The sequence below is a fragment of the Nicotiana sylvestris genome, chromosome 4 (assembly GCF_000393655.2).
Source record: "Nicotiana sylvestris chromosome 4, ASM39365v2, whole genome shotgun sequence".
Taxonomy (NCBI): Eukaryota; Viridiplantae; Streptophyta; class Magnoliopsida; order Solanales; family Solanaceae; genus Nicotiana; species Nicotiana sylvestris.
Window position 1 is genome coordinate 165411460 of NC_091060.1, and position 12985 is coordinate 165424444.

At 37.9% G+C, this 12985-nt stretch overlaps 1 protein-coding gene across 1 annotated transcript; it reads right to left on the reverse strand.

The window, feature by feature from the left end:
* Positions 1-11376: 11376 nt before the first annotated feature.
* LOC138890468 (uncharacterized) lies at positions 11377-11940 on the reverse strand. Its single transcript, XM_070173856.1, has 2 exons — positions 11770-11940; positions 11377-11562 (listed from the first exon to the last, which is right to left on the reverse strand). Exons 1-2 carry the CDS (start codon positions 11938-11940, stop codon positions 11377-11379), a joined length of 357 nt encoding a protein of 118 aa, XP_070029957.1.
* Positions 11941-12985: the final 1045 nt, after the last annotated feature.

Below are 12985 nucleotides of genomic sequence, written 5' to 3' on the forward strand. Positions count from 1 at the left end.
AATTCCTCCTCAGGATTGACCAGGGATTTAGGAATTGTTGTTATCGGGCGATTTTTAGCACCGGTCTTGACAAAAGACTTTGATAGATGTGGGACTGGTTTTGGAAGAACCCATGCCTTGTGTTTCAACTTTCTGGCCTTTGTCACGTCATTGACAGTGGGTATGAACCCCAAACCGAATGTTCCCCAGTTCTCGGGGAGAGATACTGGTTGTGTAATTCCTTGCAACGATGAGCCTAGACCTTTGCCGGGTATAAAACCATTTTTTAACATTTCATAGGCTACCATGACTGGTGCAGAGGATATTTTTGGATTCGGAAGGTACTTCCCCTCTGGAATTTTCTCTACCGACACTGTGTCGGCCACTTGGTATACCCATGGTCCCTGGTCATTTTCTGTTCCCTCGACCGGTACAATGGCACTGCTGTGAGCATTTAAACTTTCTTCTCCATGCACAACTATTTCTTGATGATCCCATTCAAACTTGACCGCCTGGTGTAGTATTGACGGGACTGCTTTAGCAGCATGGATCCATGGTCGACCCAACAACAAATTATAAGAAACAGTTATGTACAGTACTTGAAACTCCATTGTGAATTCAACTGGCCCTATTGTCAGTTCTAACACTATGTCACCACATGAATCTCTGCTTCCACCGTCAAACCCCCGTACGCAAATACTATTTTTCTGGATCCTCTCTTCTTTGATTTTCAATTTGCTTAAAGTGGAAAGAGGGCAGATGTTTGCACTTGACCCATTGTCAACCAATACCCGGGTTACTACGGAGTTTTCACATTTCACGGTGAGGTAAAGAGCTTTGTTGTGCTCGGTACCTTCCATAGGCAATTCATCATCAGAAAATGTAATTCTGTTTGCCTCAAAGATTCTGTTGGCTATTCTTCCCAAATGATTTACAGAGATTTTTTCAGGAACATGAGCCTCATTCAGGATTTTCATCAAAGCCAGACGGTGCTCCTCTGAATGGATCAGTAATGACAACAATGAAATTTGAGCGGGCGTCTTCTTCAATTGATCCACAACAGAATAGTCATGGAGTTTCATTTTTCTTAAAAACTCTTCCGCCTCTTCTTCCGTCACAGCTCTCTTTATTGGTGTTGGATTATTTTTAGTTTTTCTTAACTCTTCGGGCGTAAAACATCTTCCCGAACGAGTCAAGCCTTGCACCTCACACACTTCTTCCTTGACTTTTTTTCCCTTGTACATTACAGTCACCCGTTCATAGTTCCATGGGATGGCTTTGTTGTTGATCACTGGCAGCTGGGTTACAGGTGTGATAATAACCCGATCTGTACGGGCTCCTTCCACGAATACAATGGGTTTGTTGGCAACCCCTGGTACTATCACTTTCGGCTTTTCTTGTTTTGTGGCAACTTTGCTCGATGATCCCTTCTCGACTATCATAGATGGTTCGTCACCATTTCTACTCTCTTTAGGTACCGGCTTCTCCTCTGTTAACTGCTTATCTGGCTTGGCTTCATGAGACTTGATCATCATGACAGTTTGTGACGGCTTCTTTGTCTCCCCATCAGCTTGTATGATTTCTATCATATTGGCCTCTTGATGGGCTGGCATTGGATTTCTATTGATATTGGGAGCTTCGGGGGTTTGAACCTCGATTTTATTAGTATCAATCAGCTCTTGTATTGCATTTTTCAAATGCCAGCATTTCTCCGTATCATGGCCTGGTGTACCGGAGCAATACTCACAGCTAATGGTGTAGTCCAGATTCTTTGGAGGAGGATTGGGTAGCTTGGATTGTATTGGTCTTAGCATGTCCAGCTGTCTTAGCCTGTGGAACAGACTAGTGTAAGACTCTCCCAATGGAGTGTACGTTTTCTTTTTCTGTTCCCTTTCTCCCCTGAATGCTGGCCTAGGCCTGAAACTTGGTCCGGGATAGGCTCGTGGGTAAGTACTTGGTATGGCAGGAGCATGCCAATTGGCGTGAACAGGTGGCTGATTGTATGCTTGCGCATGGTTAATGGAAAAATGAGGCTCCGAAGGGTGATAGTAGTGTTGGGATAAATCGTGATGGTAAGTTGATTGGCGAGGTCGTTGTTGATTATAGTAAGGCGGTGAACCTCTGGGTCCTGACCAAATTCCTGAATCAACTACTGCTGCTTCCTCCCTCTTCTTTCTTCCGATTCCTTCCACCCCGCCTTGAATAGCTTGAGTAGTTGCCTTAATTGCTGAATAGCTCATGATTTTATTTGTCTTGAGGCCTTCTTCCACCATACCTCCCATTTTTACTACTTCGTTGAATGATTTACCTACCGCTGAAACCAAATGGGCATAGTAAGTTGGTTCCAAGGCTTGGAGGAAGTAGTCTACCATTTCACTCTCCTTCATAGGAGGATCCACTCTTGCTGCCTGTTCTCTCCACCGGAAGCCGTACTCTCTGAAACTTTCATTGTGTTTCTTCTCAAATTTTGTCAAAGATAGTCGATCTGGGATGATTTCCAGATTGTATTGGAAATGGTATGCGAATGCCTGTGCCAGGTCATCCCAGGTGTACCATCTCCCATGGTCCTGGCGTGTATACCACTCCAAAGCTGATCCGCTTAAACTTTGACTGAAGTAAGCCATCAATAATTCGTCCTTTCCCCCAGCTCCTCGCATCTTGCTGCAGAAACCCCTTAAGTGGGCTACTGGGTCGTCGTGCCCATTGTATAGGTCAAATTTAGGCATCTTGAAGCCAACTGGTAATTGTACGTTTGGGAACAAGCACAAATCCTTGTAGGCTACACTGACTTGCCCACCTAATCCCCGCATGTCTCGGAACGATTGTTCTAGACTTTTGACCTTCCTGAACATCTCTTCTTGTTCAGCATTTTTGGCTGGCTTGTCAATTTCGGTTGGGAGGTCAAAACGAGGAGTAGTTGAATGGATTTCAGAGGCTTTGAGGGTGGGTTCCGGGGGTAATATTGGTTGTCCTGGGCCTGGAATGTAGGCTCACTAGGAGATTTGTGGAATGTAGCCGGGGGAGGTGCTACGAAAACAGGAGTCATAGGTGGAGGAAAGTATGAAACTGGCTTCGGAGGTGGAGACTGCGGTGTCTGAGAGGTGGTTCCTCGGTAGTGTTGGTAAATGGGGAAATTTGGGGATAATTCAGTGGTAATATTATCCTGAGTTTGGGTCATTGATGGAGCAGGGTTAGTTGGGTAAGATGGGGGTAACTGTCCTGTAGACCAGGCTTGGTACATCTCAGCCATTTGCTGCTTGAGTTTAAACATCTCTTCTTTCATTTTCCCGACATCCATCTCCTCTAGCTCAATACCTGTGTCAACATCTGGGATAGACATACTTTCGGGTATTGGTCCTTTTGATCTCGTGTGATAATGATAATATGCCAGTATACTCTTTAGAGAAACTAACTGCTTGAATTCTGAAAATGAACAAACTCGTTAGTCTTGAGAGTTTAACACATATATAATTACACGTTGAGATGCAATGCTCCTAGACAAATATCCCCTTTCTATTATGCATTTGCTCGGCCGCTTGTGTCATCCCAGCTTTCTTGAAATTTTTATTGTTACTCACTTTTATTTTATTTATTATATTCCTTATTGTGGTGGTCGAATCTTATAAAGATTGTCTACGTATCATGCCCCCGTGTGAATCAGACCTTGCGTAGTTCGGACATGAGGCAAACATTTTTATTCATTATACAAAGATGAACAGACATTACATTTGAAAACTTTGTAAGAAAATGGCTTGAAACACACACACTTAAATCAAAATAAAAGATACAATTCTTAACATCTCACAACGTGCCCCACTTTCCACTTGTGTTGTAAATTATTAGATTATTTGCTCAATGTGGGGCTTGACCTGGATGACCTCCCAGCGTACGATACATCCTTTCCAACTCCATTGCTAGATGACGGGCAAAAATGGGTGCATGCTCTGTAAACCTTTCATAATCCATTCCTTGGCAGTTTACGTAACTTTGAGAGGTGTAGACCGCCAGGTCATGGATTTGTGCCCTGAAATCTTGGAGACGTTGGTCTCGGTCCTGCAATTGCTGCTGGCGAGTGGTGGCTATATCTCTAACACGGTTTTCACGATCTAGAGCTGATTCTAATAGAGCTCGGAGTCTGGCCTGCTCTAATCTTGCATGCGCTCTTTCCCTGTCGATGTCTGCTTGTTGATGTTCTCTGTTGCATCTTCTTGTCTCTTCTAGTTGTGCACGAAGCTGGTCTTCTGATCGTATCCAATGGTCTTTTTCCTTCTTGAATTGTGCCCTGTCTTTTTCGGATTGCCTATCTTGGCGTTCCTTATTAGATCTGGCTTCTTCGTTTAATTGTTGGATCCTTTCTTTTGCTTTGCTCAACGCCCTTTCGTTTTCCGCAAGAATGGAATCATAATCTTGCATTCTTTCAAAAAGATTGGCGATGGTTTTTTGATCCTTCCAGCTCCTCTTTGGTGTTTCAGAAACTCTTTTCATTTTTTGGAATCGAGCATGAAGATTTTCATTCTCACAAGCTAGACTCTTCTTCTCGCCTTCGGCTTCTTGTGCTTGCAAATCTTTCTCCAAACTGAGGCTTCTCAGATTTTCTTTTAGGGCATGGATAGTTGCTTTGTACCCTTTTTCCTTTTCTCCCCAGATCAACCGCTCTTGGATTTTATCATTGAAGTTTTGAACATGGGGTCTTTTTGTTGGCCTTCTTAGCTCAGGCTCTGGTACATCATCCACGCGAGACCGTTTTTCAAACCACCTTGCATATCCAGGATTTATCTCACCCTTTGTAGTGTCTGAGACTTAAGTATCACTTTTCAAGTATCGACCTCCATTCCACATCTGTTGAAGTAGAGCCTCAGGAATAGTGGCTTCTGGGTGTAATTCGATTACTTGCATACTCAAATCTTCATCATCAGGAACTACTTGATATCTCCCTAGTTGTCTTAGGACTCTTAGTGGCGCATACGGCTGGATGCTTCTCAATCCCAATAGTAGCAGATAACTATTTGAGGTTGACATGTGTATCACTTCCCTCATCGGGAGCCATCCCAAAGTCCATTCAATCTGATTTGCCGTTAAAGCCCTTAGATGAGATACCCATGCTTCTATCCCTTCTGGAGCCTGATAATTTTTTATTCTTTCCTCATAACTCTCAATGTAATTATCATTGTTTGGCCCATACTGTATGATCTTGGGCTGTTGTTGGAGATGTTCAATCACCCACATTTGCAACAAAATTTTGCATCCTTCGAAGACTTTTGCTCCTGATTTACATAAAGTCAAAGCCCGATAAATGTCTGATAGAATGATGGGGACAAGGGTGTGATTTTCTTTGGTGGTGAGGATTTGCACAACTTTCGCGGTGCGAATATCAATTGTTCGCTCTTTGTTTGGGAAGACCATGATTCCTAGAAAAGCCACCATGAAGGCAAAGCGACGGTGAATCTGCCAAGTGTCTTTGTTTTGCTTGTTAGTAAGGCCTTTCTCATGAATTTCGAACCCATCTGACTTTCCGAACCTTGAATACAAAAAGTTGAAGGAACAACATCCATTGATGACATTGTTTTTCCTGATTTGACTGCTGATGTTCAGAAGACCGAAGAATCGATGTACCGAGGGAGCCTTTGTGAATATCAGGCTTTGATTTCTTAGACTTCCGTCAAAACCAGCATATCCAGCTATCTCCTCTAATGTAGGAGTAAGCTCGAAGTCAGAGAAACGAAAGACATTGTGAACAGGGTCCCAAAAAGTTACTAACGCCGCAATCAGATCATCACGGGGTTTAACTTTCATAATATCCGTGAGATTTCCCAAATGCTTGACGACCCATTTTTGACCATCTTCGCCTAAATCATACCACCACATTTGAAGCTGAAATAGAAACTCTTCTGTATTCGTGGATGGGGGTTTTGCGTGGCGCTCATTTTGTATCTGAAATTTAATTTTAATAAAGTCAAAACTCATTTTGAAAATATACACTAAAAAAAATTTCCAATTTTTTATTTATTAAATACCCTTATTTCAAGATTTAAAACTATTTTTTGGGAAATTTTTAAAATAACCCATTTTATTCCTCGGTTCTCACCATGATTTCATTTAAGCTGGTCAACAAGTATGTTCGAGGCAAATGAATGCACAGGTAGCAAGTAGGATGCATCAGGAGGATCTTTTTGTTTCGGGTTCACCTGTCCTAGACAGACTCAACCCCTGTATTGAGTCTCCAAGGCCAAATGTACATGATGCAAATAGACGTTCCTACTAGGGATCCGGTTCATGGCTGAGTTATTCTAGGTAAAAACCTGAGGTTGATTGTTCTAAACCTGGCTTACCCAAACGGACAGTTTGAGCCGAAGCGGGGGCAACGTACCGGGAGCACGAAAGTCTACCCGGCCTAGTTACTTGTCCCAACTTCGTCTTATTTGGTATGACTTTAACAGAAAGGTGGGTCACGCGCACGTGTGCACCATAAATTTAGAAGACTCAGAAAGAAGGGGGTTTCGTAGCAGTTGTATATATTCACAATTCAAATAATATTAAAGCGGTAAAAAGCAACATTTAGCATATTAGCATATAAACAGTTGAAAATCATATAGTAAATAAAGCCAATTAACACAGATATTTTAAGCTCGAATTCTTTAAACCCTGAACCAATGGTTCTGGGTTACAGTTTACACTGTACTTTATTCCCCAGCAGAGTCGTCAGAGCTGTCGCACCTCCTTTTTCCATACCCGAGAGGGTACAAGGGAGTTTTCTCCAATTAAAGGACAGTCGAAACGGGATTTGTTTGTTTGTTTCAGAGTCGCCACTTGGGAATTTTAAGGCGTCCCAAGTCACCAATTTTAATCCCTGAATCGAGGAGAATATGACTCTGTTTATTATTCTGCGAACCAGAAATCCTGAGTAAGGAATTCTGTTAATCCGGAAGAAGGTGTTAGGCATTTCCGAATTCCGTGGTTCTAGCACGGTCGCTTAACTGTTTTTATTCTTGGCTTAATTATCTCGATTTTACATTTTTATTGCATGATTTTGTTACCGCTTCTGTTTAGATTGTTTATAATTAAAGACCCTTCTTCGAATCGAATCACGCGTACGTGTATTCGTTTTATATATTATATATTTTTTTAACGTGAGGAATCGTGTCACGCGTACATGTACACAATGATATTGATAATATATTTATTATAAAAATAATTATTATTTTTTTTTCAAAATTGTGTTTAAAAATAAAATTAAGAACATTCGCCTTTCTTAAATAGTGAACCGCACATCTCGGGTTTTATAAAATTAATTTAATATCCCCCGATGAATCTCTTTTTAATAAAATTTGCTCGAAATTGCGCGAATGCATAATCCGAATTGCTTTTAGAAGTATAATCAAGTCACGCGAACGCATCCTTAATTATGCAAATATTCTTGACAGTAATATAAATTCTCTACAAATGTTTATTGCATCCATATATTTTTAAATGTAAGGGTCATGGAGAATCACCGATTAGGATGCCACCAAATTTCTTGACAAAGAATTCAAAATTTATTAGGCGTTGCTACAAGTCTTATTTTACGCGTATGAATTATATACCTCAAAACTATTCAAATTTTAAAGAATTAATGATATGAAAAAGAAACAAACAACATGTAACTAAAAATACTACCATTTTTATCGTGGATACAACATTAATATATCCAAAAATCGAATCGCATATAAAACTGGAAAAAGAATTAATTTGATAGACAAATTAATAGTTTCTGAAGAATTTTCATTGTTATATTTAATGCGAACTCTATTTCTACATATCCTTGACATAAAATGTTGCAATTCGCGCTTATAAATCTCATATCCTTCTCATATACTTGTTTTTAGTCCAAAGTTATAATTATTTAGTTAATTTTTGATTACGAAGATTGAGTTTGAGATAAATAAACCAATTCTTATTCTCTGCCTACGCGAATATTTGCAAACACTAACTCTATATTTTGTAAAAAATCATCGACATTATTTCATACATTAAAAGAAATGAGTTGATCGCGTTCCTAAAATAACTATGTCATTTGTTATTAAGAAAGAGAACTAATCTACCAATTGATTTAATAAGACGACATCATCTAGCCTTAAACAAAATTGGATATTTGACAAAATAAGCTAGTAATGTAATTTATGGGTATTTTCGTACTATTCTTTACTTAGCTCAATATCACAAGATTTAATTAATGGCCAATTTTCTGCAATGTTCCCTATCTCAACAATTCAAACAGTAAATGTCATCACTAGTCCTCAAAACATATAAGATTATCGTGGAATTTACTACTCCAGAAGGTTAATTAGTTAACAATTTATCATGTCAAGTATAATACTATGTTAACCAACTAAAACAAAACTGAAACTTAAACTAATAAAATTTAAATGAGTAGAAGACATCCTTATAATTCCAAACTTCATTTACTTGCCATGTTGAAGCTTTTCATGACATGAATTTACAGATATGTACCTGATATTGGAAGCAAAAGAAAATGATGATGAGAATCAGCGACAGTAATAACAATACAGCAACAACAGTCCAGCAACAGTAACAACCCAGTAACAGACCGGTGGAGTAGTAATCCCAAAAACAAAAGCTTTAAGCTTTGAATGAAACAACAACCATTAATACTAATTTCAAACAAAGAAAGAAAGCAGAAGATTTTTTAGTTTTTATTTTTATTTTGAAAGCTTAAATATTTTTCGGAATTTTTCTTTCTCTTAAATGTTTAGCCCTTTTTTTTCTCTCTTCTATATGTGTATTTTTTCTCTCTGTCTGCCCTAAATCTGATTTCAAGACTTCATATATATAACCCATCTCATAAACCTTTCAATTAATTAAAATCCATACTTTTTCTCTACCCAACCCATTATCTTCCCATTCATCCCCATTACATTAAATAAACATATCACACCACCCCATTATATTTTGTCCCCCATGCCTAACATAAAATAATGCAAGATTCCCCCACTAAATTTTGTCTTGTCCCCCCTTTATATTAAATAACCATATCACAACTCACCCCATTTTATTTTGTCCTCCATGCTTCATATAAGCAATTGCAAAATGTACAATTCCTAAACTACCCCTCCGACCTTACTGAAAATTACCAAACTACCCCTGAACGTACTACAAATTACCAAGCTACCCATCAGCTATAACACATCAATTAATCAAACTTAACCAAAATATAGGCAATATGATTAATTTCTAACAATGTTCAAACAACAAATTTCATGAACATGATTTCTTCAACATTTCAATAACAAATCACATGAACATGATTTCAACCACAAATCATATGAACACAAATTGAACAACCAAGAACAACTAAAATTTGATTGAACAATATTTTTAGCAACAACAAACCTATTTTCGGATTTAAACAACAACAACAATCAAACAAGTATATTTAGATTTCTAAATTCAATAATATTGAACTTAAAATCAACCATAACAACATTACAACCAACAATTCCTATATCAAACTTAAACAAGATTATGAGACAAATTCAAGAGATAATCATAAATGATAAACAAGAAATCAAACTATACAAATTTCGGATTCAAGATCAACAAACATAATATGAACATGAATTAAATCTAAAAATAAAAACGACGGATTCAAATGATTCAAACAACATTAATATTTTCTGGAAAATTTCATAACAACATGAAACAAATTGAAGAAATAATTAATTAAATTTCAATTTGAATCTAACAAACATTAAACCAACAAATATTCACTTAAACAACAATACAAACATGAAATAAACATGAAAAACAATTAATTAATCTTTCATTTGAAATCTGAAAAATTAATTTAACAAACAACACATGAACATGAACTAAAAATTAATTCAAACGCTAATCAAAACAAACATTTGCCGATTTTAGATTCGAAAATATCAAAACAAAATACGGACAAAATAAAACTCAAAAACTACTAACCGGATCGAAATGAAATATGTACGGACTGTTTCGACGAACCTCGAATGGGAATGAATCTGTCCGGATTCGACGACGAACTCAACGATGAACTCACCTTCCTTGTAAACTTTGACGAACTCAAAACGACGCTCGACGACCTCGACTAAAACTCAACCGAGCAGCTCGTCTGAAGATACAACAGCTGGAACGAAGGAGAAGTGATGAACTGAAACTGCTGGAAGTGAAGAAGAAGGTGGAACGGGAAGCAGCTGGTCGACGTTTGGACGCCATGGACGTGAAGCAGAAGCAGCAGCTCGGAGACGTCCATGGCGGAACGGACTGCTCCCGATGGCAGCGTGCGAGCTTGGCCGTGACGAGCAGCGGCGATGGGAGCTTCGAACAACAGCTGACTCATCGAGGCTGTGTTCGTTTGGTTGTTTGGTTGAGACAGAAGCAGCCTGGTCAGCCATGAGCGTCGAGCTCAATCGAGCTTCGTCAATGGCGGATAGGGCTAGGAATTTTGGACGAAGAAGAAGGAAATGAAGACGATGTAGCCATGGGTGGTCGGAGAGCAGCTTTGTTGTTGCGTCAACTGTTGGACGAAGGGTGGTCGACGGGCGGACATGGGAGGGCAACTTGGAACTTGAGGAAGAAGAAGAAGATAGGAGGGTGGCGGATGATTTTGCAAATTTTTTAGGGTTTTCTTCATTTTGTTTTGTTTTGTTTTTTGTAAAATGTAAGACAAAAGGGGTTTGGGTCTTTTGGGTTATGGACTGGGTCGACCCAGTTCGAAATGGACTGGGTTGTAGGGAATATTGGGCCAATTTTTGGGCCTGTAACTTGAAATTAAAGAAGAGGCCTAATTCCGACTTTCTTTATATTTTTGCTTTCTTTTCTTCTTTTATTTTTCTAAAACTAAATTATAAAAATACTTAAACTATTATTAAGAACTAAATTAAGTTATAAAAGCGCAAATTAACTCCCAATAACAATTAACGCACAATTAAGTATTAATTAAGCATAAAATTGTATATTTGGACATTAAATGCTAAAAATGCAAACGATGCCTATTTTTGTAATTTTTAATTTTTGTAAAACAAATTTAATTACTAACAATTGTAGAATTAAATCCTACATGCAAAATGCGACATATTTTTGTATTTTTTATTAATTTAGCAAATAAACACGCACAGACAAATACAAATAATTATTCAAAATATCACAAAATATCACAAAATTGCACACCAAAGAAAAATCATTTTATTTTTGAATTTTTTGGGAGTAATTCTCATATAGGGCAAAAATCACGTGCTTACAGCTGCCCCTCTTTGCCCGGAGACACGAAGGGTTTTCGTGCAAAGATAAAGCGAGCGATTTTTGCCCATCCGAGTACTCCGTTGAAGCATTTTTTTGAAAAAGATTTGACCGAACCTTTGCTTCAAAGGTTTCCTACATGATTCTTGAATCAGATGTCGTCCCTTCCCAACCAGCTAACACATATGTGAATTTTAAATCAAATGTGCATGCAGCCAATACATTTTGTGTTGGATAATCTTTTCTTCCACGGTATCTAGGTGCTTCACGTTGTGAAACTTTAACACGTATATGTGTTCCATCAATTGCACCAATACAATCCTGACATTATTATAATAAATTATATGCAATCAACCTTGAATTTAGCTAAAAGTTCAATAAAATTGTATTTGTGTTCACCTTAAAATATGGGTAGAATCTTGGGCTGCTGGCAATTTCAGAAGGAACTTGAGAGCCGTTAGGTTGTTTAATAATTTTTTCATATAACCCCAAGATCGCTCGTAGGACAATATGAAAATGACGACTAACCGACTCCCCAGATCGTCGAAAGATAAAAGCTAACTCGCGATTTGTCATATTATGCGCTAACAGGTAAAGTGTTTTTGCAACTTGCTCTTCAACTGTAGCTTGAAGTGTTGGTCTAAGATCAACCTCTCTAACTAACATCTCACATAAATCGGTAAAAGCTAAAGGGGTCATTCTAATAATATTACGACAAAGTTCAGTTAAGAATAAATGACTCAATAATTCATGTCTAACTTGTTCATTTTCCAGTCGTATATCATGTGTGATCATACGTCGGTCATTTTCAATTTCACGTACATAAGTCCAAAACCAAATAGCTACTAAGCAAGCGGCATATGTAGCTAAAGAGCTCACTTGTTCCAATATCTGTCTATTATTTTGACTATTCCGATCAGCCATCTATAATAAAATTAAGTGAGATACATTAACCAATATCATAGATGAACTAACCAGAAAAAATACTGAAAAGATTCAACAAAGTGACAGCAGTAATACCAAATAATTGACAAAAAAAACAAGCAGACAAATACACCCCATTAGCAATCTGAAGTAGTTCAACATAAAACGATATGAAAGTGATGTAAATTATACAAATACATAATGATATGAAAGTGATAACAAGCAGACAAATACATAAAGTAGTTCAATGTAAGGAAAGTGACGTAATAAGAGTAATGATGCAACAGAAATAATACTATAATTCATAGCCGTCGATATTTATATTTCATATGTTTACAAAAGTGAATTGACTACAACGACTCCACAACGAAAATAGATGAAAGAGAGGATACCGTCGTTGGAAAGAGACCTAACCTGTAAAAAGTTGGTTGGAAACTGGAAAGAGACGATACCGCCTGTTGACTTGCACGGTAGAAACAAGATGAGACAAAGTACTTATTATGGTGAATATAATATAAATAATAGGGTAAAGGGTAAAATTGAAATATAGAATAATAAGTGTGGGCATAATTGGAAAGGAAAATATGAAACAATTCCACCACACGGATTTGGTTGTTTCAAAAAATGGGGTTTTTCATTGTTTCGGAACAGTGGATTAAACAATACGATACAATCAGTTTTATATAAACAATCAAAACAAACATTGTATGTGAGGTAACAATACAATACAATACAACCGGAAACAACCATCCAAACACAGTGTTAGTTATGAAGGGAAAAAAAAAAGTAATAGTTTCGTGCACCGGTAATTAAAAAAATA